Source organism: Paralichthys olivaceus, chromosome 12, assembly GCF_024713975.1.
Source record: "Paralichthys olivaceus isolate ysfri-2021 chromosome 12, ASM2471397v2, whole genome shotgun sequence".
In the NCBI taxonomy this organism is placed as follows: Eukaryota; Metazoa; Chordata; class Actinopteri; order Pleuronectiformes; family Paralichthyidae; genus Paralichthys; species Paralichthys olivaceus.
The window spans coordinates 6,291,864-6,318,472 of record NC_091104.1 but is presented as its reverse complement, the minus strand read 5'-3'; the positions used below and the strand labels follow the sequence as shown (position 1 = coordinate 6,318,472).

Below are 26,609 nucleotides of genomic sequence, written 5' to 3'. Positions count from 1 at the left end.
TTAAAAAACAACAACAGTTTTATGAGAAAAATCAGAAATCTTGTGTATGAAAGACAAAAAAGTCTAAATAAGTAAAGGAGATAAATAAATAAATAACTAAATGCAAAAAATAAATGCAGTTTGTGATTAAAAGGGATATTTCTGTATTTCTACATTTATTAGTTTATTAATTTCTACAATTATTTATTTTATTTCTGTATTTCTACATTTATTTACTTGTCAGTTTCTACATGTCTGTATCTCTGTGTCCCTATGTCAATAAGGCAGCCTCAGCTCAGTCTAAATCCAGTCCACTTCTTCTGTCTTGAGTTGGCAGGTACACAGGAGCTACTTAGGACGGTGCGGATAATATTAGCGTACTAATAGTTGTAATCTCAGAGGACTGCTGAGCCATCCTGCCATCAACTGAAGTAGAAAGTTTGACCTGTTGTTGGCTTTGAATGAAAAGTCAGGGATTAACCTGAGTCATTAGTATGGCTCCTCCCCTGGAGACCATCAACGTGGCAGCTAAATTCCATGGCAGTTAATCTAATTCATGTTGAAATATTTCATTTCAGCCTGAAGAGGCTGTGATGGGAGGAGTTTATATGTATGTATATGTATATGCATCCAGGAGCTAATGCACAAATTGCTGCAGACATCATTCAGACGGTGACTCAAAGACGCCGGTCCTTTATCCCTGATGTCACGTCCTTGTGGATGCAAGATTTTAATATCGTAAGATGAACAAATCCTTGAAACTTAATTAGGACATCAATCTCGGCTCCTCTCACCAGGCACCATGTACCTCACTCCTGAACTGTAGACCAAAGATTAAGATGAAGAAGAAGAGAGGCTGCTGTTTCTAAATGCTTTGCTGATACAGACTGGTCTGTGTTGAAGGACTCAGCCTCAGATATTGATGAATGTATTGACACTGACTGTGGCCATATCTCGTTTTGTGAGGACATTGTTATTTCCCATGCAGCACATTGAGTGTTCCCTAATAACAAGCCGTTACTAAACCCCTGATGTGCTGTAGAGGAAACACAGGATTATTGTGAAAGGGAGGCTGAGCAGATATTAAAATGGGCAGAGATATAAAAACAAGCTGCAGGTAAATTTTTAAACAGCAACAATTTGACGGTAGTATGAGACGCAATGAGGAAAATAACAGGCTAATACTAGATTTGAAAACAAGCCAGATGGCATTGCAGGATAATAGCACAATAAAGAGCTGGGTGAAGCATTAAGTAGTTTTATTTACGATTTGTAATCCATGACTCAGAGAAATATGCAAAGTCTGTCCCCCCCTTTACAAAGTCAAACCAGATGTTTGCTGCTCGTGATGGAGAAAAATAAGACAAATAAGAGCAGGGTCGGGCTGTATCACAGGAAACTTGCTGAGGTATTGTCCTGAACAGTTCTGTGAGGTGATGTCAGAAATATTAAAGACGTCTCTGCGGCAGACGATGGTTCCGAAGTTATATGGAAAGAGTCCACTGTCGTCTCGGTGACCAGCGACAGACCAGCGACGTTGACATCACTGGTTATGAAGTCATGTTATAGGCTGATCAAAAGGGAACTGCATGCTGGGAACTGTGGGGGAGGTTCTGGACCTCATGCAGTCCGCATATAGAACAGGGATGAAGTCAACGATGCCTTGATTACATTACACAACTTTCTGTATAATCAACCTGGAAAGTAAAACCATGAAATAAACCTGCTGTTAATTTGCACAAGTATTTTCTAGCATACAATTTCACTAAAGTACTTTGTAATGTTGGATTTAATAGATAGATATCATTTATGTGCTTGTGTTGTTGTGTTTTATCTTGTGCACCTGACTGCAAGCCAAGCTTCTCATATGGGATGATAAAATAACTGAGGTGGTCCAGTGTAATCTCTGGAATCCACCAGCACTGCCTTTTCACTGGCGATGACATCATTTGGAGCCGGTGCTGTGCCGTAACGATCGAATGACTAAATCAAGCCAAACTTATCAAAAACAGATGGAAACCTTTGAGAAAGAAATATCGGACCATGAAACTTCTGAACCACAAAACTTTCTAGTTTGATCCGTGTCTCATCTGCTAACATGGGGGAGATTGGGTTTACGATCTACACTGCAGCCAGCCACCAGGGGGCAATCCAGACACTTTGGTCACAACTTGAGGACGACAGCAATGGTTTCATTGTTACCACATTTTATTTTTCAAACAACATGTAGAGTACGTCACACAACACCCAAGCCACTGTCTGCTTCAAATATTTACATAAAACATTATAGAGAGACAGAAAAAAAATTGTCTTTGGGTCCGACCATGCAAAACAATAAATAATGTTCCTGACGGCGCTTTGCATGGTGCTTTGAAAAGCTCAGCTCTGAGTTGGCTGAACATAAAGCTGCCCTGGTCCACGCAGCCATCAGACATCAACCTACGACTACAGGCGACACGACAAGCAGCTACTTGGACTCAGAGCAGGTCAGGTGCACCTCAACACAGTTTGCACTCATTCATTCTGAGGAAACTCACACTACTCAAATATGAAGCAAATTGTTGACCAGGTTAGATACAGAAATTAAAAAGTGAGATGTGCAACAGTTTTCAGTGAAAAGCTTAGAATACATAGAAGAACCGCAGCATCCTCGAAGGATGAAGCACTGCACACCACAGACCTCGGATGTTTAGTTCGGCGAGGCCTTTAAAAACGCTGACGCTCTGGCCACAGCGAGCAGGAGCTTGAAGTTGACATCACAAAAAATACAGTTCTCACTACTGTCATCCCTCAGCAGAGAGACAGACGGAGCAGATTTCCTCCCCTGAGTCCCCCTAAAGGTTGGGTCCACAATCTGCTCCTCTCCCTCGTCTGCGTCCGCTGTGGCTCAGGTGATGATCTGTGGCTCCCAGGACTGACTGGCCATCTGGGGGAGACACTGAGTGATGACCAGAGGACCTGCCGGGGTCTGGCTGTCCAGGCAGAGGCTGCTGACCATGTGCTGCAGGGCCGTGCCTTTTGGCTTCCACTTCTGCAGAGAGAGAGAGAGAGAGAGAGAGAGAGAGAGAGAAACGGGAAAGTGTCAGTCAGCTTCACAGCAATCATTGACGTCCTCATGCTTTCTCTGGTTTGTTGCACTGCCGGCACATAAACGACGTGTATCAGCACATGGGGTTCGTGTTAGTAAGTGAGTAATGGACTGAGTCAGACCTGGATTACAGTAATCACATGAATGATTGATCTGCTGCTCTCACAGTGGAAAAAATCATCCAGCGAGCTGCAGTGCACGGCGGCCTGCCATCACACAAGATAGAAACTATTTGTTATTTCTGATCAAATGTGCCATGAATGTTCTCCAGCTGTTACTGAGTTCAACTGTGGTGGAAGGTAACTCACTACTTTACATGGTACTACTACTACTAATACTACCACTACTACTAATATTAATATATTTACATACTTATTATTAATTCAGGTTAAGTTCCCGCTCTTTGATTTAGAGGGATTCAGACGTGTATTTTCAGTTTCGTTATATTATTTATTGTATTGTGATGTTTTTCCTTGAGAAACAACTTCGCTGGATTGGCTCGATAAATCTAATATTGCTTTCCACAGAGACTGGGGTTTAGTCGCTGTTTGTAAAAGTGTCAGAGCGAGTTCGACGAGAAATGTGAAACCAAAATGAAAGAGACTGAGGGACTGTGTTCCCTCCACAGACGGTCTGTAACTCACCATATATGTAAGTGATGTGTTTATAAACTCGCTGATAAAGAGTAAGAGGTTCGCCCAGTGCAGATGTCCTGAGCCACGTGGCGGCTTATCAAAGAGTGGAGGGTTAATCTTAAATTCATGGAAGAGGACGAGTGTGGCAGCGTATAAACGCATTGCTGCATGTGTGTGTGGTGTATCTTTGTCTTCCAGTTTATGAACATGTTTGAAATTAAACTGTCAATTTGAACAGTTTTACAGATATTTCAAGCCAAAATTCAAAATATTTAATCTCTAGGTATTTCATTGTGTTTATTCTTGTTGGTCAAGCTTCTAAAACAGCATTTAGATCAGGATCGGACACAATCCTGCCACTAAAACCCAAACTCATTCAGGGATAAACTCAAATAAAATAGTCCCAGAAGGTTTTTACACAGCTACGATCAGGAAAACCTTCCTAGTAAACTATTAATGAGTACTATGAATGAAACTTGGAAATGAAAAGGGGGTTAACCTTATAATCCTGGGGGAGGGAGAGTGTGTCTGTGCATGTGTGTGTGTGTGTGCGTGTGTGAGAGAGAAATTAAATGTTGAGAGTGAAAATTAAACAGTTTTTGGAGAACGAGACACAAGTATGTTTTCAATAAAGCTTTTCAATACTAGATATTTCGTGCCAAAGAATTTCCAAGTATTTCATCTCCAGGTATTTCATTATGTTTATTCTTGTGGGTCAAGCTTCTAAAACTCAATTCTGACCAGGATCTGATAAAATATTGCCGGTAAAACCCAAACTAATCGAGTTCCTTCAAGAACAAACAAACAAAACAAAATGCTGATAAAATAAGAAGTTGTTGAATTGTTCCAGCTGTGATCAGGGGAAACACTGAGAATGTTTCAACACTGGAATAAAGTATATATTTACATTTTCTACTCTTTTGTTTCTGAAAGAGTTAAACACTTTGCGAGCAAAGTTCAAAACACAAATAACTTTTTTCCTTTCAAGGGGATTAAATGTCAGGACAAAGAGGCCAAACGTCTCCCACTGCTAAAACTGATGGCTTGTTAATTGGCCGGCTCCCAACGAGCTCTCAGAGGATTGCACTGGGCCAGCCGGGGGATGAGCGGCCGGGCTGGCAGGAGTTCCACACACACTGATACACATGGTTTCAGTTATTAACTCGCTCCTCAATGTCATAAATCAAGCAGGCAGGCGACACGGGTTCACGTGGGATACGAGCGCCGACGAGGAAGGACAAGGGCGGGGTTAGGAAGTGATGGGAGCGCTCGTTCGACAGCTTCTTCTCCTCCTGCACCATCAGGGAGGCAACTCAGCCTCCTGGCATCCGTCTCTTAGCTCCACATCTTGAGTGGCACATCAAGGACACATAAAGTGCTTGATTCCAAATGAAACAACCATTTGGAAAAGCTCCGACCTGCTGTTAACATGACTGATAGTGGATTCAACCTTCAGTTGACATCACAGAATGTTTTTTCCCCTCGCAGGAGATTAAACAACACTTTGTTTTTTTAAATATATTTTCAACACTTTGTGGAAAAAGAAATCTTTCAAAGGTGCAGGGGAAGTGAAATGAAACTTATTCTTAACAGACCAGCGGGACTTTCTTCTTACCTGTCTGGGCTCTTTTGTATTGCAGGGCTCCATCTTGACCCTTGACCCCGCCGTGAAGGCTGAAATGGCCAAGCAGAGATCCTGCTGTCGGATCAGCGGCTCGATGAGCTCCCATCTCTGCAAAAACATGAGAATGACGACTGTGATGACCGCTATCATCTGGATTAACAGTCCGAGGACACGTATGAACATTTATAAATACATTTAGTTTATAAGCACTTTACAAGCTGGAGGAGAAATACATTCGTTTCATACATTTTTTGTGTACGTTGATAATACGTGTCTTGAATCTTTCTGTGTCTTTATCCGAACCAGAACTAGAACCTTTGCTGCGTGTCCTCCTTCATTCTCTCCCCACATTCCATTGCTTAAAGGCACAATGCCCAAAAAACCTGGTGCTAGGTGCGTCATTATTAATATAACTGTGGAATCGTAACAGTGATTAATGTTGACTAATGTAACTAAACTTAAATGAAGTTTTGGATGTTGCTCCTCATGAGATGATTCATAACATGCGTGAGCCAGTTTCCCAGCAACAGGAGAAATATATAAATTTGTTTTTCATTTTGGCAGCAGAATAAGAAAACTGAAGGAACCTGGAAAAAAAAAAAAGACTTAAAGAAATAAATCATACAAACACATTTCATAGGTCATTCACTTTCACCCTTACGTCCTCTATATACTCATGTGAGAGCATTAAGAGGTTTTGTTTTCTTCTGTGTTTTATTTACTGTCAGACAGATTACCATGAGACCTGGTGGAAGGATGCAGTACATGGATCAGGGAAGAAAAGATTTTGGCACAGATCTAAATTCCTGCACATTTATTTCACAGCAGTATCTGAGATGTGAAGTGTGCGACCCGCGGTCTGAGTCTCCTGAGAGTTCTGACCTGTGATTGCGGCCTGTTGCCTCCGATGCCCCTGCACTCTGCCAGGCTCAGGACGTCGCTCCCACGGGTCTCCAGACACAAACCGCCTTGTTTCAGCAAACTGGACACCGCCTCCTGCTCAGGGACCCTGAGGGAGCCGTTTACAGAGAAGAGGGGGGGGGGGGTCAACGAAAGGTCTCATTACGACACAGAATGATCCATTAGACTATTCACCCTCTGGAGGACTTGAATCTCATCACTGAATAATCTGCATTGTTACAACACGTACTTGTAAAAATATACAATTAGAGCTGAGAGACCACAGATGTTTGGACAGAAGCCATAGACAGAGCGGTGGGAGCTTTGCCTGACTGACAGAACTAAATGATAACAGAAATATATTCTAAGAAACTCAAACTATATTTATAATTGTGCCTTTTCCCCCTAAATTCCTTTCTTTTAAGGTGAAATGATGGTTGAAGATAATTTCTACTTCATTTCAGGCTCCGATAATAATCAAAGGCAACACATGTGAATTATTATCAGGAACAGTTGTGTTGCAGTTGATTGTTGTAAGAATTTCATTTTGTTTGTTTCTGGTGTTTTCAAGAAAACCAGAGCAGACGATGAACATCAAACATTTCATAAAGGTCACATGAAATCAAATGTAACCATTAATCAAATTCAGATATCAGGACGACTATTCGTCTTCACACACGTCCTGAGGGAACCGTACCTCAGCTCAGGGTAGACGTTCTCCATGTACCAGCGGAAAGATTTGCAGTTCAACTTCTGCCGCAGTGTCAAGCGGTCGGCAATGCTGCAAGAACAAAACGTAGGATTGACAGATACAATACCACATGGATTTCCTGACTGAAACAGGGACACAAACAAATACTGAGGAGAGACATAATCAGCGAAGGTCAAACTTCATGTGATACCGAGCTGCACTCTCCATGATCCTGAGAGAGAAGAGGATGACAGTATTATTGACAAACCTCCCGAAGGCCTTGCCCTGAGCCGACGGCCTGGCAGAGTAGTAGTACTGTTTATACTCGTCCATCCACACCTCCGCTGCCCGCCGGGTGTTCCTGCACACACACACACACACACACACACATCTGCTCAGACGTGGTAATGACAGTGCTGCTGGCATTCCTGCAGCCAGCTCTAATGACAGCGTCGCACACGGCAACAAAAACATCTCCATCAGGAATCTTGTCCTCCTTAAATTCTAGGGTGTTCCCGCAAGTGAAGACAAACGGGGCGATGAGATAGTTTGGATTCTTTCACAACAGAGCAACTTGTTAAAAATAATCTGACAGTGGAGGAGTCTTTGAGACTCAAGACAAAACTACATCCAGATTTTCAGTGTATCGGGGTCCAGGAGGTGGTGAAACTAAAGTAAAGAGTAATCCCACCGCGCAGCAGCAGACGTGACGCCAGGTTCACTCACTTAATGTAGGTGAGAGCGTTGCCGTCTGGGAAGTCGTACGGGTGTCGCTTCCTGAACACGTGACCCACGCGGCTGCAGGGAAGGATCTCCAGACTTCCTCCGCACATCCACACCCGGAAGGAAAGTTCTGCAGGAGGACAGACGTGGAGGATGAGGCCGAGAATACAGACTGGAATGGTCTCTGTCTGTCTGTCTGTCTGTCTGTATGTCCAACTCAGAATCACACAGTCTGATTTGTACCATCCCAGAATCAGCCTGAACATTTTCAGCTGCTATTTTTCATGCATCAGATTTTGTATAATCTGTAAATCAATAGCATGAAAGCTGCTGTCGTGGATAAGTGAAGTCTCTGCTGCTTTGTAGATTCCACTGACACACTTGGTGTTTTGCAGCACAGGCTGACGGACCTCTGCAGCATCCGAAAACATCTGCAGTCTTCTTATCTGCTCTCGTCAGTGGAAACTGGTTTTTTTTTTAAATAAACGTCTACGTGAAAAATAAACAAACGCTCTTTCATTTCTGAATAATCACTATTTTGTTCCTAAACCTCACAAACACAAGAATCCAGATGAGTGAAAACCATGATTCTTCTCATTACGCACACTACCAGGGTGAATCCAGGTCAAATCATCACCCCTCGATGATTTTTCCTTAAAATAAATAAATGTGTTTGAACACTCAATCCACAGAGAAACGCTTACAGCCCATCTTCAGGAAATAGTTAAGAAAAATGTCGAGTACACGCTGCACAATCGTTGTCAGGACGACAAAGTATCGTTACACAGCCTTCCCAGAGGATGATTACGTTATTTTACGCATTTTAGTCTGAATGGATTTTCTGTTTGGCTCTCTCAGCACAGCGCTGATCGCCACTGGTTAAGTTCAATATCATCAGTGTGCTCACCAAAGTTCTCCCCTCCCCAGATGTCCATGTGGGTGTCGTACTGGCCCAGGTGGTTGAACCAGCTCTTGTCCATGACGAAGATCCCACCAGCGATGACGGGAGTCCTGCAGAGACCGAAGGAGTCATTTCAATTCCCCCCTTGGATTTGGGGAGTTTTCACAAGCCTGATGATTGCACAGTTTATTAACACGGGAGGTGAGCATGTGATTCCAGAGGAAAACAATCAATCAGAGTTTTTCTAGGGAATAATCTTCGGACATATTTGAGGAACTGATATCGAGCGTGTGGAATTTGATGCAGCTTGAATTAATTTATTGATTGTTGCAGAGATATGTGCAAAGATATGAGAGGAAAAGTAGATTATGAACTGTAATCTAATGATAAATCCTTAGGTGTGGCAATTTGGCACAAAGGATCCTTACAAAATAAAACTGGAATACTTCCACTAAGGCCCAACACGAAAACACATTTAAATTCACCGCATCCAGATTTTGATTTGGATCTGTACCAGATTTTACAAACTTGAGAAACTACTGAAAAGTTTCTTTTCAGTAGTTTCTCAGTAATCTTACAAACAAACAAAAGGACCGGGGTGAAAACGGACCTCGTTGGCCGAGTTAACGAGAGGAACGGGAGCGATAATGAGCATGAGAGACGGACCTGATTGCCTGTGTGGGGTCACTTCGGGCCATTTTCTGCTCGATGGGAATCTGCTCCCATTTGAAATGGAGACTCCAGTCGAACCCTGAGAAAAAAAAAAAAAACCACAGCACGACTGAAACAAAACATCAATTCAATGATTTCATGTAGTGAAATGATTTCACTTTGTAAATGAACCCAGTGACTGTAAACTTTCTATCCTCACGAACTTTATACACAGAACGACTTGACTCTGTTTTTTGGAATTTGCTTCATGGCTTCAGAGTTGATCCGTTGAGGATTATGATGTCATGCAACAATGGATTTTTGAACCGGGGGTTTTCCTGGTCTGCAGCTGCGTGTTATCAGCTGTTACTGTGCGTGGTTCGTGTTTTGTGTGCTGACCTCCTCTCAGGTCCGCTGAGGCAGCCAAGTAGGCAAAGTTATCCAGGCTGATGACGTCGATGATCGGGCTGACCACTCGCGTATGGTCCTGCATGGGAGGAGCAGAAGGACAGACGGACATTTGACCATTAAGATGCTGAACATGATTAAAGATTTTAGAAACTCTTATTTTTTACATGATCTGTCATTAAAGTTGTCAAAGTCAAATTTGATTAGATTCTGTTAATTCATTCATTGGATATATTCTTCCCTCTCTTTCTCTTTTTCTGTATAAATGCAATGTTTTCTTGGATACACAAATGTATAATATCATATCTTTATATAATTTCTGTATTGAAGACTTGCATGGTTTGTATTTTATTTCTTTTGTAATATTTCGGTGTGGTTTTTATTAAAGCCAGTATTGGTTTCTACCAAACCACAAACATAATTTTAACATTCCTGTATTTTTTTTAATCTTTATTTTGTGTATTTATTCGAAACAAACTAAAATAAATAAGCGATTCATGTTTTGTATTATAATCCATCACATTCAAGTTGCAGAGCATTAAACTGAACAACACAGACCTGCACACGCTTAAGGTGGAGACATAACCAATGTCTCATGGTCACATTTAACCATCACATTGTGCAGAACATAAAGAGCATAGAGGACGTGAGTGAGCCCGACTCCCTCATTCTTCCCACAGTTGGACATAAATGAATGAGAGAAGAACTGTGAACTGTTAAATTACCTCCCGCTGCAGAAGTAACACCAACACAACAGTAAACACAGCACAGAACAGAACTATTGATCTGGGACAGTTTGTGTGTGAGTGTTGCCGGCATCTGTCTGCGGACGTCTGGCTGTGCCAACACTGCTGTTTACCCATAAGGCATCTGTGTGTGTGTGTGTGTGTGTGTGTGTGGTCACAACAGCTTAGCATCAGGACACTCCTGTTTCCAATTAGAGCAGTCCCTCTCTGAATTCCTGCTCAGAATCTGAACCCGTCCTGAACTTTATGTTCTCTGTGCTCGTTGCACCAAAAAAGAGCAGGGAGTGTGTGTGGGGGTGGCGTTGAGTGTGAAATGCCATCCTGCCAGAGAACAATTTTGAAAAGAGATGCTCTCGACTGCTTTGAGCAAAGAGACATTTATTGGGCTTTTAATGAGCCTCTGTGATTTGGAAATGCACGGAGAGGCCGCACGTCCAAAATGGATGTGACTAATGGTCTCTCCATACCTCCTCTCCCTCTCTTCTGTCTTTCTGTCTCTGAATTTATCGCAGTGTGAGATTTTGTCTCTTGCAGTCGGATGAATTTGCATCTGGAGGAATTTAAGTTTAAGTTTAATTGTCTGCAGTAAAAAACACGATAAATTGGCCGAGACAGGCAGCGATTTACAGGGGGAGGAGAATTTTAAAAAGAACAGAAGAAAAATAAACACTGTAGATTCGAATTAAAAAAAAAAAAAATCACATAATTGGACATGTGTTCTGTGCACTGTGGACTTAACAGTTTCCAGAAGCCATTTGACACACGGAGTTCTCAGTTTGCTTCATCACACAGTAATGTCACATCAGTCTCTGAGAAAGAGAGGACACACTGTCCAGCTGGAGCTAAAGGTCAAGATCCCGACCTCATGTTCTCAACTGTAAATGCTCATTACATAACGTGGAGAGAGTGTGTGGTACAGATTACACTGGTTCACTCAACAGACACATGGCAGAAGTGTTTTCTGTGGATAAACACATTTCATCTTGAGGGATTATGCAGAAGAGAATGTTTTATAATAAATCACAATCTTCCTCTCGGTTCCTGTGATGGTGTTTATGCAAAACGTTGAATGACATTCGACCTTTTGGATAAGAAATGTCATCTCTCTCTCGTTTTATCCCGGTAGACATCTGCGTACAGTTTTCTCAGTGCATGAAATCTTGAGTTATGCCCAATAACGTGTTTTTTGTGAGGTCACCGTGACCTTGACCTCTGACATTTAACCACAAAATTCAAATGACTCCATCCACGAGTCCAAGTGAATGTTTCTATCAAACCTTGACACAGAGAGATAGAAATGCGGCTTTCAGACCTTTACAAAAGTCAGGGGGAACTGTTGTACTGTAAAGAATAAACATATAAAAGAATGTTTTATACATGAAATACTTTAAAGATTAAGATTTTACAGTATTTTACACACATTATACATGAACTATTGACTTCTCATCCTGCTCTCTAAACCCTTCATGAACACGGGTCTGTGGTTTCAGGAAGATGAATGAGTCCAGGACCAGGTGCAGCCGAGCCGAGGAGCTGCAGAATCCTCCCTGCGCTCTCACACTAGCACACTGTAACACACACTAACACACTGTAACGCACTGTAACACACACTAACACACTGTAACACAAGCTGCATGAGTCAGATTTGCCCGGAGCCACGAGAAATGAGTGTTTCGGAAACACAGTGTGCAAACAATCGCACCGTGTAGAATCTGAATGAAACACTGAGCTGCAGTGTTTTACAACGAGTTCAGATTATTTCTGAATAAACTGCAGCAAAGTCACTTCTTAATGCTTTGAGTGAATTCCTAGAATTTAAAAGAACTTTGAGCCATTTCCTGCAGAGACGTCATGTTTTTATTGTTTCTAATTGTATTTTCTGCTTTCACATGATGCTGACCTCTTATCGCTTTTACTTCCAAATTGATTTCATTAGTGAGAATTCATGTTTGCCCCAGAGTTTCCTTTTTTTTTAAAAGATGCTTGTTAAACAAAGGTATTAATACTATGAGCCATGTTGATTGTTCTCTGTGCGCTTCTCTTGCATGACTTTGTGAAACATTGAGAGCCTGAAGCCCAAATGAAGGTTCGCATGAAAATAAGATCGGAATCAGAAACTACAAAATCCCCCTGATGATGAAGAGTGGCTGTTTCTGCATTTCATCCTGTTCATGTGTTTGTTTTGAATTGTGAAACAGTCATGATTGGATGCCATGGTCCCGTCCCCGGTGGCCTGCATGGTTTAATTCGTAGGATGTGGCGGAATCTTCCCACTGCATTAAAAACTAGAAGAGAGACCCACCGCGCTGCCTGAGGCGAGAACTAACCACCACTCCAACACAAACCAGACCGGCCAATCTGAACACAAAGCTCCAGAGTCAAGTGGAAAACACACGGCTGGGAAAACGGCACCTTTCATTTTCCAGCGGTGGCAGCGTGGGGTGTGGCATCAGGTCCACAACGAGTTAAATCTCACCACAGTGTTGAGTCAACAATGTGAATGCCAACATGTTACATCACAGCCAATAAAATCCGCCCTGGGAAGGAGCAAGTTCCCCTGAAGCGTTACATCACAAAAACTTGAGTGTTTCACCTCCAAAAAATGTGTGTGATGTGTGTGTGTGTGTGTGTGTGTGTGTGAGCTGCAGTGTATTTAGTGTCTGATTGGAGAGTGTGAATGACGGCAGACTGTGAGCATGTACCTCCTTCACCCGCTGGATCATCGGCTGCAGCCAGTCGGCGTTGACCTCGCAGTGGCTGTCCAAGAAGGTCAAGATGGAGGCCGAGGCCGTGTTGGCTCCTCGCACACGTGATCGGATCAGACCTGAGGGAGTCGCAGGACAAACGACACTGAAATGTGGAGCTGAACGTCACCATGGGATCTGGTTCAATACCGAATCGCTGTTATGAAACCAAAGCACATCCTGGGTCACATGAGCGATCACAGTCACACTCCTCAGCACTGGGAGAACTCGACATCGCTCAGCTTAATATATCAAATGAAGATTATTTAACGGATTTTGCAGAAACGTCGCCTGAACCGTCCTGAAGTTGTGACCTCGTCTGATCTCCTGCAAAACGTCGGAGTCTGAGTGCTCCTCACATTAAAAAACCTGCGCAGTAGGTTACTTTGATGTTTTGAGTTTCCGGAACATTTCCCTTCTTGCACTGGGCCTGTGAAAAGCTGTTTATTTCCCGCCTGCTGAAACTTGAACTTCCCACGAGCAATATCAGTCAAGGTTAATTATATGATGTATTATACGTTTACTTATTTTTATTTTTAAAACCCTGATTCTGACTCCGACTCTAACTTCCTCTTTGGCTCTGTAGTTCTGTGAAATTTAAGAAAATTATTTTAAAACCCTCCTTACGTCCCAAAACCAAATCCTCCAAAAGATCTCACGCGACACTGATCCAGGTTTCTTCACACTTTCTGTCCATCAGAATCAGAATTTAACTGCAGATTAAATTGCTCTACATGATCAGGCCCTTGCTGAGGAGATACAGTGAAGTTTTTCCAGATGGCTCTGTTGAATTCTACTGAACTGAGGCAACTGTTGACAGAAAACTGTGCTTCTCTGCCTTTTGTGCAACAGATTTCTGCTTGTTTTAGTGCTGAACAGAGCGAAACTAATCAAAACTTCATCACCAGCCTGCAGGAGTGAGAATATACTCAACGCTGATCTCTTATTCGTTTTTAGTCCTGAGCAAGTTGAAAACCTACAGAATCTCATCAAAGTTATTTATTTGTTGAGAGGGAGCCGTCTGTGTTTCTGGGATATTTACGTTTGGCTTTAGCTGGCAAAGCTTCCACAGAACAAACAGCCTTTAGAAATGAAACCAGTTAATTGGATTCCTCTGAAGTTGATACCAAATTGTGTCTCGCTTTGTGCTCTAGCAACCACTTTCAATTGCTCGTTGAAAAAGGGAAAGAGGAACAGTGTTGACGTGGAGCCGGAATCTATTTCGAAGAGGAGTTACTGAAGCAGTTGCTACAAACACGAGAGCGACGGGGAAGTGAAAGTGAAGTGACAATCAAAGTGATTTGCATTAAACACGGGGATGAGAGGAGGAGGTTAAACGTCTGTTTACCTGATGTTTGTTTTCTGCAGCGTCTACACTTAATCACACAATCTGAGGAGTTCTGTTCCAAAGTCAAACCTGTGAAACGGTTTGATGAAAATAATTGTACCGTTTTAAAATAGCACAAGAAGCAGCCCGTGGATTCGAACGTGATCATTTTTAAAAATCGGTTATATAGAAATATGAAATCACAGGGAACGAGTGATACCTGCCTACATTTTCAGTGACGAACTTTAAAACAAGACAAACACACTTTGATTAAAAACAGAAATGGGTCCTGGACACGTGTTCGCTTGTCTTCACACCTGGGACAGACCTGAAGATTGTCCTGACTGTCCCAATGTGTGATTATTGAACATATGTGAGTTTTATATTTTACAGAATTAAGAATTATACTGCAGTAGAGTTGAGGCACTTCAGTTGAGGCTCCCAAAAATGTTTTAATAACTTCCCAGATAACGTTTCGGTCACAGCCCCTTTCTTTTATTATCTCTGTCTAATTTTCTTGTTTTTAAACACATATAAAAGTTTTTCATGTTCTCTTCCATTTCCTTGTGATTCCCTGTGACACAGTTCCTTTATTTTGGATGGAACATACAGAACCTGTAAGCCGAGACTTTCCATTAGGCTAATGGTCTCCCCCCCCCCCCCCCCCCCCTGTCCCCCCGTCCCTCCACTCACCCTCTCTCCTGCCGTTCCTCAGGCAGTGCACTTTGGGGATCTGAGCGAGCAGCTGGCAGTCCTCAGCTGGAGGAGGAGACAAGAGGAGACGATGGGATGTCGTGTGGAAGCAGGACACACACAGAGAAGACATCTCATCCACGTCAGCTCGTCTCACACAAACACACCACACCCCCACACTTCATAGATTTCCAGCACTTACACACACACACACAAGTACAAAGTTAAACAGACACACACCCTCTGCCCACACGTGACCTGAACACTCGTCACATTCAAACAAACCATCACATCCTGCAAATAATCACAAACACATAGGAACAAGAGTTTCATTTCACTGGACGATTGAATTCTAAATCATTTTTCCATAAACAAATCTGGCGAGCAGCTCGTTCACATCATCCGCTCCCTTTCTGCACACGGGCGATATCTGGCCCGGACCTTTTGTTGACGTACACGGACAACTCTGTGTGTACACACTGGTTGTGTTTGCATTGACAGCTGAACATGTGAGTGTGTGTGTCCGGATATTACTCATGTTGAGGGGACATCAATCTATTTACACAGTCACATTGAGGGGACTTGTCTTCCTTATAGGGACACAGGTTAAGGTAGGTGTGTGTGTGTGTGTGTGTGTGTGTGTGCGTGTGTGCGTGTGTGTGTGTGTGTGTGTGTGTGTGTGTGTGTGTGTGTGTGTGTGGAGAAGTGGAGTGGGGGCTTTATCCACTCAGGGAGGAGAAGAGCATAAATTCATAGATCACACCCACTGAACAGATGTTGCGGACTTCCAGGCAGATTGTGTGTGTGTGTGTGTGTGTGTGTGTGTGTGGGTGTGGGTGTGTGTGTGTGTGTGTGTGTCCATAAGCACATCTGAGTCCTTGCATCATTCATACACTTCCATGTAACTGCATGTTTTGAATTTAAAGCATGTTTGCACAGGACAAAATGTCGAAACGTGATAAAAATGTCAAACTACACATGAAACATTTACGTTTTTTGTTGATGGGATATTTTGTCCCATAATGCACTGCACAATGAAACTATATGAGCTACTCTCAGCTGATGAAAACTGAAAAAAACTGAAAAATTCTTAATCTATCCAATTTCTAATGAGCAGAACTGATCCAAAGTTGTGGTTTGGTGGATTTATCTTGTTTTAGCTCCTGTACAAAAAATGAAATCCCATATTATTACTTTATTGAACCTTTACTGCTACAGTGCCCTGGTCCCATTAGAACACAGTGTTTACTGCAGTGTCTTCTCCTCTCGACACCCCTGGTGTCACATGCTGTTGACTGGACTCACAGTAAAGATCACTGTCCTTGACTGAGGACGCTGTCCTCCAGGCGAGCGTTAACAGGATTACACCCGGAGAGGACAATCCTTCCTCCTGCTGCCGACCAGCGTCCCCACCCAACTCCTCTATCCCTCTGCCTGCCAGCTCACACCGACCAATCAGATCTCACTCTCACTCCGTGCTTGCACTTCACCTGAGCTTTGGACAATGCACATCTGTTTTTAAATGTGAGAGATGATACTGAGAAATATCTGTGTTGTTGACTGTCACATCATTGTCGGTCAACCCGGTCTGTCTGGTTCTACAGGAGTATTTATAAAACACAGTCATGATGACAGAGACACTATTGTTTTCGGAGGAAATAAAAAGCCTGAGACAGACAAAGTAAAACTGGAAATAATAGACTCAGAATTTTAAAAAAAATGAAAATTTGTTCAGTATAAAGTTTAAAAAAATAAACTAGAATGTCACTTAATAGAGTTCATACCTCCCCCAAGATCCAACAGTTCCTCCTGCATCAAATTCCCCACACTCATAAATAGAGGTCCCTAAATATCCCTGACTTCTAAATCAAGGTCAGTTAATTATTCCCTGTGAAATATGTGAAAATGTTCAACTGAATTTAAATTGTGTTTAAATTCCAGGATCTTACCCTTTGTTCCAGATCTGAACCTAATTTAACAGGTTCTCCTCTGAACCAGACCACGTCCTCCCACCGAGATTAGTGGTAATCCATGTTGTGCTTTTTACATAATCTTGCTTAATAACAAACAAACAAACAGAGACATAACACAACCACCTTGTAATCGAAAGTCTTTAAAAAAGTCCTGGAACAACACAGGGGCGATATCACAACAACGCAAATAAACAGCTTCATGTGACGATTAGTTCAGAAAACTGAAAACCCACTCAGGCTGAACGTCTTGCTCACTGGCACTTTGGCAGAGACAGAAAAATGTAAACCCTGTCATTGCTGCTGGTTCATCGTGGGTGCGGGTAAACGGACAATTAACGAGGCATCTGTGGGTTAATGGAGCTGCTGCTGCTGCCGCTGAGACGCTGCTGTGTGGATGTCTGGCTGCTTTAACACCTCCGAGTGTGTCTACGTGTGTGTGTGTGTGTGTGTGTGTTAGTGCCAGTGTGTGAGAGCCCACAGTGAATGTAGGTCATCTCTGCAGACAGAAGATGCATGTGGTGGTAATTGCAGACAGTAACAGTCATGAGCTCATGTAGTTCTCGCTGACAAAGGGAAATAATTACTAAAATGTGGTTTTCCTGTAAAACAGCAGCGGTCGGTTACATAAAAACACGACCCACCCATCAGCTCCTCCTTTTATTAATGTCCAGGTCAATTAGACAAATGATTCATTCACATATTAAAACTTTCTCATGATCTGCTTCATGCTTCTGTTTGCATCACCCGGATTTAAATGTTACAGCCTAAATACTCTCAGTGCAATCAGTCTCCTGAATGTGCCTGAAATATTCTCGTCCTGCCACCAAGTGTTGCGGAAATGCAGCTCGACAGGTTTGTTGAAATGTAGAAACAAAGCATGACCTCATGGGAAGATCAAGATAAAACCTCACCTTTGTTTTCACCCGGAGACAAAACACACAGTGACTTACGATCAGAGCTGAAGTCGTCTATCAGGATTATTTCCTGGATCAGAGATGGAACACTCCTCATCAGGACACTAGGAGGCAGAGGAGGAGAGATGAAGATCAGTCGTGAGTCATCGCTCGGGTGAGGTCAGGCCGTTTAATGTGCGACCTCGTTACCTTTTGACGGTTCGCAGGAGAGTGGAGCGAGCCTCATTGTGGAAAGTGATGATGATGCTGGTGGAGGGGAGGTCGCTGTCGTAACTCAGAGAGGCGCACCTGCAGAGACACAAATTGAGACGGGGTGTGAGCAGGTCTGACGTCTTCCTCCGAGGAAATCACAGCACGCGGTGAAGTTTGACAGAAATATCCTGCACACACACCCACTCACACTCTCACACACTCACTAACACCGACACACACACACACAGTGGGTTTGGGGCAGCGTTGCCCTCCGGAGTCGCCTCGGCATCGTAGCTGTAATGAGATGGAAATATGTGGTTGCCAGGCGACAGTTGCACAGATTTCTGACCCTGTGCTTTTAATCTGCACCTAAAGCCGAGCGCTCTAAACTGTGGCGTGAAGACATGAAGAGGAAATAACACAAACCGTTCCTGTGCACCAATTAATTCAGAAAATAATTAATATTATAAGTGTTAGCAAATAGCAAATCAGCAATCGTTAATCTGCATGTTTATATAAATAGTTTTTCCTCTTGTGTTGAGTTTCCTTGTGTCTGCCCAGTGGGTTGAACGGTATCAGAATTAATTGGACACAACAGTAAACACAGCCAGTGTATAATCATCTTTTGAACTGTTCCTCGCTGCTTTAATGGAGCTTTAACCTCGTTCCTCAGTTATTCTCTCTTCTGTTTATGACTCACTCGTGTCTGCTCCTGTTCTCAGTGCAGCTGTTAACAGTAAAAAAAAAAAAAAAAGCAACAGCAAACCTACCACCCAGAAATACAGCTTCAGTGGCGACAACTAATGATGGTTGATCTTCAGATAATTGTTTGTATCCATCAATTGAATACACTTCTGTGTCTGTTTCCCAAATCATGATGATTTATATTTAGATATTTGGTTCATTATTATGTGCAACAAAACAAAATGCATCAAATCTGATTTTTATTGGTTTGTTTTATTTTTTCTATTAACCCGACATTTGTTTTATGGTTTTATTTTATCCATTGCTGTTTCTGTTCTATTTGATCATTTAGAAACTGCAAATGTTTGATATTTTTACCTTCAGTTACTGAAGCTTTTATTCTATATTTACATGAGATTATATAATTTTAATATATTATAAAAGTCTGACAATTCACGAAACAAATCACGTGCGGGAGCATCATTTATTTTCATAGTCAGGGTTTAAGTCTGTGTCTTTATTCGAGTCCCATAAAAACAAACACTAAATCTTTTTATTAAAAGATTTTTTTTGTCATGAAGAAATAATATCTTCATCGTCTCAGGTTGAGAACTTGGTGAGAGACAGATTTTCAATTTTAAAAAATAAGCCTCCCTCCATCTCAGCATCAAACCAAGTGTTTTATAACTTCCTGTGTCCAGGGGATAAACCTGCTCAGGTCAGGTCACGACTCTGCAATAAAAACATCCCGTTTGACCTTTAAACTACCGGTGAGGGAAAGACACTGTTTATTTTCCACACATCCATGTGCAGCCTAAGCCTGAGATTAGTCCCTGATCTGTTTGTGCAGATCAGGGCAGACAGAGAGCACCTGGGCCGGGGCTCAAACCCTGCTCACCTGTAGTGTCGGGTGTCTCTGATGGCTCGCTCGCTGCCCAGGCGGTCGCTCTCCTGCAGGTTGAACGCATGTTCTCTGTACGGGTCGTCCCCCGGCTTTAGCTGCTTCCCCGCCAGGTAGGCCTTCTCATCGAAGCCACCCAGCAGCTGCCCCTGCTGCTCAGACCGCGGGGGCTGGGTCACCTGCAGGGCACAACACGGTGTGTTTGAATGTTCACGTCGGCCAGAAAGACCAGGATGATATGAACGGTAGAAATAAATGACATTTAGAAGTATGACCACAGAGGCTACACACATTTCTTTTTCACCTTGACCTTGTTGGTCTTAACAAGTACACAAGGCCAACAAGGGTTTTTGTGAGGTCACTGTGACTTTGACCTTCAAAATCTACCAAAGTGTGAACGACACGTCAAACACGTCTGTATGTTTTGGTGTCGACACTCTGCTCCTCCACTGTCAACAAACTGTTCCTCTGCCACATCCGTCGTCACTGTGAAGTTGTTTTTTATTCCACTGACGTTGAAACCAGTCTGAAGAACAGTCTCTGATGATTCCAATTTAAATGCTCTCCTCTTTCTTCAGGTCACAGAGTTAGTTCTGCAAAATAGGATGAGCACTTGTCAAATCAGAACACGGAGCCTGTAAATCCAAATTAATTAATGGATTTTCCCCCACAAGCGGGTTTAACACTGGCTGGCAGCCTGGGATGGGTGAGCCTGAGGTTAAAACAGCTGATGAATACATGGAGGCCGATGAGAGTTCTCCTCATCAAAGGGAAACAACAGTGAGAAGGAGGGAGGGAGGATGGGAGGAGAACAGAGGAAGGAAAGAAAGGCAGGAGCTTTGTTCTGAGCAGCTTTATTAAAAGTCGGTGTAGATGGAGGATTAAGAGGAAGCTGTCGACCAGGTGAAGGTGAGTGTGAGCTCATTTTCAGTCTCTGCAGGAAAAACCTTTACAGATTCACACACACGGGAGATAAGTCCCCATAGACTGTATATAGATCCTATCTTATTATTAAAGAGGAAAAGCCAATGTGGTACTTTTACTTTCTCATCAGGAGTAAATCTTATATTAAATATACATTTCAGACCTGTCTCCATCATCTTGTATCTCATATCCCTTGTTAATCAAAGTATCACCTCGACTAAATACACGAAATGTTACTCCGGGGATAACGAGACCAAAATAACAGAAGGCCCTCTGTGGCTCGGTCCACTGAATTAAATATGAATCTCGTCTGGAAGATGAACAAGCGTCTGCTGGCTCCTTCACGCCGAGTTAAAAGATTCAACAAATCACAGACACAGTAGAAATCTGCCTGGTTGGCTGCAGATGACTCTGAGTCTGCAGACAGCGAGGAGGAAGTCCTGCAGAGGACACGCACGGCAGATCGGATCATGTCGCGGTGATGTGCTAAGACTGAGTCCTGTTTATGATCTGTTCACATGTCGTGCAGTCAATCTGCTGAGTTATTCCCTGTGAGAAACGTATTTAGATCAAATCTGTTGTGCCACATATTATGTGACAGTTTGTCTTTCTTGTAGGATGCAGAATCAGATTCAAAGCATGAGAAAGGCAGAATTTACACGTGACAATAACGTACAAGGAGAATTCTGTTGATATTCAACCTGGGCCCTGTGTTTATTAATGTGGGTGTAAATGACTGCACCACAGTCTGCAGCAGTGGCCAACATGTATTCTTAAAGGGAAACTGCGACAGCCCACGAAATGTCCACTACAAGCAGCAATTAAAAGCTCAGATTGTTATTCGGGGTCTTTGCTACGAGTCTGGAAACATTACGTGACTTTCCAGAGCTTCACCACTGTGGAGCTGCTAAATGTCCCTCCTCTGCTCTCTATGTAAACACACCTGAACACTCGTTCCTCCAACGTTTCTCTTACTTAAACTATCAGTGCGATAGGATCAGGAACAGCTTCACTGATTCCTGCCTCCTCTTCTGTCTCATTCAATAACATAACAATAATGATGATAATTCTAATCATCTTCAATACAAGCAATAAGCAAATAAAACTAATAAAACCAACTGAAGCGTCTCCAGCAAAAGGCCAGTAAATAAAAAATCTAGCATCTAGCAGAGCATTTTAAGAAAAGATTGAAAAGAGGTCACAGATTCTGCTGAGCTGATTTCCTCAGGCAGCTCGCTCCATCGCTTCAAGCCCCAGACTGAGAAAACCCGTCACCTCTAGTTTTCAACCTCGCCTCTGGAACAGAGAAAAAAAAACCTCTCTCCCCTGAGAACCTCAGGCTACATAAACAAGTAGTATAGTCTTAAAGCAATTAGCCATGAGGAGCCTGTCAATCCACAGCATGATGTTAAAATGTCCCACAACAGACCCCTGAGGGACACCATACCTGAGGGACACCATACCTGAGGGACGCAAAAGATGACATGTGAGATCTGATTCCTTCCTCCTCCGCTCTGCGTTCCTACGCTCCGACTTACAGCTGAGAAATAATAACCCCAACCGCATCCAAAGCATCTTGACTGCCCCCTACTGGCGAGAAGAAATTCCTTTAAACGTGGTTTCATTTGAGGCAACTTTTCTAATACGTTATAGTTGAGATGTAGAGATTAAAACCAGAATGGATCTTAGTCGAACACATATCTGAATCAGATCCGCACCAAAATCTTCTCTGACACATTTCACATCCTTCCATCAAGGTTTGGTAGAAATCCGTTTAGCAGCTTTTGCGGAACCTTGATCACGAACAAACCAACACATGATGTATTGATGTCAATTCATGTTTTCAGGAGATTTAAATGTCCAAAAGTGACAATGTTTGGATTTCAAAAGTTTAAAAGTCGTCCTCTGACAATGTCGTTTGTTTGCATCATTGTGAGGGAAAATGCTTACAGCACATTTAACACAGTTCAGTGTGAACTGTTTATAAAGTCACATGTTGAATCATAAATAAGTATATATATATATAAATATATATATACTGCCTGGTCAGCGAGAAATACTAACCTACTGGTGCTAAGTCTCAGAGCTGAGGACAAACTCTGACAAAAACTCCATCTCACAAATACTGAAGCTCCTCGTAATCTTCAGCATCTGTGCTCGGAGAAACTTGGCCACACATGTGAAAACACATGGGACCTGTGACATGGAGTCCAAAGACAAACTGACTAATTGATCGGCTGGATGTGGATCTGTGGACAGATGTTTACAACAGGACGCCGAGGCCAAGACGACAGATGTTCAGGTCAGAGAGAGACGGACTGTTACTGCCGATGTGAACGTCAGAGCGGGATTAGAGCGAGAACAGTGTTCACACAGGAAGAGAGGGAAGAAGAAGAAGAGGAAGAAGAGTGGTGAGAAGAAGTGGAGCCAGTGAAAACAGATGATGTCATCAGGAAATCTAATGGTGCTAATCAACCGAGGGAGGAGGAAAAGAAAGAGGGATGCAGACAAGGATGAGAGGAGAGGGATGGAAATTATGAAAGAAGATGAACAAGGAAGGAAAGAACGTAAATAAGAGGAGGATGGACAGAAGGGAAATGGAAGGGATAGAAGGAAGGAAGAGGGGAAAGAATGAATGAATATGGAGAAGTAAAGATAAAAGACGAAAGAAAGAATTTTTACTTAACCAACAAAGAACAGGAAGGGAAACATAAATGAGCGAAAGTAAAAGGAAAGGATGGAAATTAAAAGAAAACAGGGAGGAGTTGGGATGCAGGAATAGAGGGATAAACCCAGAACAAAAGAAAGAAAGAAAGAAATAGGTTAAAGAACAGAATAGACACAGTCAAAAGAAAGGGTGGAAATATAAAAGAAGGAATGAAACGAAAGAAGGAGGGGTACAAAGATAAAGAAAGAATAAAAGATAGATGGAAAGAAAGATAAAATATAAAAGGGATGAAAAGAAAGAAGGAAAGAAAGACCCCCCCCCCCCTCTCTCTCTCAGTGAACTGTTGGACTGTGTCGTGCAGCCTCGCAGCTTCAGGTCAGATTACGAGGTGAACGACCTCGCTGAGCAAATCAGACGCTCACGTTCAACATGAACAGTCCAAAGACTGATCTGATCGGAACGTTTGTCTGGAGGCATCGAACCCGTCTGTTCACTTCAGTCCGACTCCATGTTTGTTTGCATCTTCCTCTCTTCTTCCTCCCACGGGTTCCTCCTCTTGTCAGGGAGCGTAAACGCCGCGGCAGCTCCGGCGTTGCCCTTGAATTATTGAATCCTGCTTGTCGAACAGGGTTTTAATGAATCTGCCGCTGCCGGAGTGAAACATCTCGACGTGTTGGCACACACCCCGTCCTGCCACAGCTGAGCGGGTTTAACTGCCGTGGTGAATTTCGAGCGAGGCTCCAGTTCTGCTGTGTTTCCTCTGCTGCTGATACATGTGGACATGTCCAATTGATTTGTCCGTCGGCTCAGTCAAGGACAGCAGCAGCAGCAGCAGCATTGAGCAGCTCTTACACTTAGGAACTCATGTTCTCACAGTGAATCTCACTGATTTGATGGAGCTCAGACCGATATATATATATATATATCTATATATATATGAGCTGGATGGAAACACTGGACCTTACAGACGGTATCATGTTTGCTGTTATCTGCCGACATGACTCATTTTGTGTGAATGTGTCGTCGTTGATCATTTTTAGTCTAAATGAACAGACACTCTTACTTTTACAGACACTGCCACGTCATTAGGAACAATTATCCCTCCGAGCAAAAGTCACGAGGCTCAATCAGAAACCAGCTCTTGATCTTGAGTTTGTTGCAGGAAACTAAAATAAAATGTGCATTTGTGTTTACATTTGATGTTAAATTGTGTATTTTCTTAATTGAAGTTCTATACGATTGGTTGTATTTTCTTTGTTTTATAGATATTTATATTAAAGGTCATGTTTAAACTGTGAATTGCAGTGTCTCATACTTGTTTTTGTTATAGTAGTTTCATAAATACATCTTTGGAATCAAATCTTTGCCAAATCAAATCCACATCGGCTCGAATGAAAAGTGATTTGCACTGGATTCAGAATAAAATGGTTCATTCCACAGCTGCTGACAGAATATAAATCAGCATCTATTCTCAAAATCAAATATTTGTTTTGACATCATTTCATCGTTTCCAGCTTCTGACATGTGATCCTTCAATGAAACCCAACAAGCAGGAGGTCGATTTAAAAGACACAATGATTGATTGTCTTGTTGTCAGTGGACTCATCAGTTGTTCCTCCAGCTCGTCTTCACTTCATCCATGTCTCAGACTCAGACCTCGACAAAGCCACAGGTCTTCAACAGAAACCCTGAAGTGAACCAGACCTCCTCTGTCTGAGCTGCAGACCCCCATCACAGTTCAGGTCTATACACACTGACCTGTGAGGTCGAGACCTCCAGAGACCACCTCACCTCCACACACACACACACACACACACACACACACACACACACACACACACACACACACACACACACACACACACACACACACACAGAGGTTCTCCACCTCTCCGTCACCTGCGCCAAACCACCACAGAGCTGACCCGAACACGAAAGCTCTCGGCGGCGTAATGTGGTTTACGCGGCGTTTGCGCACGACGCACAGGACTTATGGAAAGCCTCTTACGGTGCTGGAGGTTTCTCTCGGGCTCGGAGAGGCTGGAGGACACAAACACAAACACACACACACACACACACACACACACACTGGAGGAGGAGGTGGAAAACAAAGCTGCTGGTTGTGAAGCCAGTGGATGTGGATGGGCGCACAGGCAGGCTGAGGAAGAAGCATCCAGCTGTGCACCACCACCTCTCCACCTCCATCCTCGTCAGCCCGGCTCTCACACACGCACATCAACATGCAGCACACACTCTCCTGCAGCGACACAGCACCGTGCGCAGCGCCGCTCTCCTCCCGTCCCTGCTTTCTCCTTCTTCTCCCCCCCCCACCCCTCCCTCCCCTGCGCACACTCACTATCAGCGGGATGGTCCTGTCGTCCCGGTGGATCTCCAGCCGACCGGGGACCCCCTTCTGCCCGTGGCCCCTGCCGCGGGTCTGCGACGCCGACGACGACGGCGACGACGACGACGACGCCTGGGACTTGCTGTCCTGCCACAGGTAATAAAACGTCCCCAGGATCCACGCGACGGTCAGAATGGCGATGGCGTTGGCCCGTATCCTGCGCATGGTGAGCCCATACGTGGGGGGGCTCCGCAGGCGAGCCCGGCTGGTTGAGGGGAGGGGGGTCCGCGGCAGAAGGTGCTGCCTCCCCGCCGGTGATGCAGCGCGGACTCAACCTCTGTCTGTGCGGGAGCAGACGCGTCTTCTGCGGAGCAGCCGCTCGGTGGAATCTGCGCACTGACACAGCCAAGGTCCTAGCGCCGAGTCATATCATCCTCCCTCTACACACACACACGCACACGCGCGCGCGCGCACGCACACACACACACACGCGCGCGCGCACACACACACACACACAACCTCCTCTTGATCCACATTTCAGACACATTCAGGTGCAGATGAGTGAAGAGACAGATGATATGAGATTAATCTAATTTCTCCTCTTTTTAACCTCTGATGCACATGAGTCTCTCTCTGTGTGTGTGTGTGTGTTTGTGTCTCTCTCTCTCTCTCTGTGTGTGTGTGTGTGTTTGTGTCTCTCTCTCTCTCTCTCTGTCTGTGTGTGTGTGTGTGTCTCTCTCTCTGTGTGTGTGTGTGTGTGTGTGTTTGTGTGTCTCTCTCTCCCTCTGTCTCTGTGTGTGTGTGTTTGTGTCTCTCTCTCTCTCTCTCTGTCTCTCTCTGTGTGTGTGTGTGTGTGTGTGTCTCTCTCTCTCTCTCTCTCTGTGTGTACATGTGTGTGT

The 26,609-nt window shown here is 43.5% G+C and overlaps 1 protein-coding gene across 1 annotated transcript; it reads right to left on the bottom strand.

Annotated features, from left to right (window-relative positions):
- Window positions 1–1,221: 1,221 nt before the first annotated feature.
- Window positions 1,222–26,128, bottom strand: galnt16 (UDP-N-acetyl-alpha-D-galactosamine:polypeptide N-acetylgalactosaminyltransferase 16). The gene is made up of 15 exons (XM_020093207.2): window positions 25,723–26,128; window positions 19,772–19,953; window positions 18,187–18,285; window positions 18,034–18,101; window positions 15,111–15,176; window positions 13,049–13,170; window positions 9,592–9,679; window positions 9,208–9,292; window positions 8,548–8,651; window positions 7,644–7,770; window positions 7,186–7,278; window positions 6,924–7,007; window positions 6,209–6,335; window positions 5,318–5,434; window positions 1,222–3,010 (listed from the first exon to the last, which is right to left on the bottom strand). The coding sequence occupies exons 1-15, from the start codon at window positions 25,933–25,935 to the stop codon at window positions 2,867–2,869; spliced, it is 1,719 nt and encodes a 572-aa protein (XP_019948766.1). The 5' UTR covers window positions 25,936–26,128; the 3' UTR covers window positions 1,222–2,866.
- Between the last annotated feature and the right edge of the window lie 481 nt (window positions 26,129–26,609).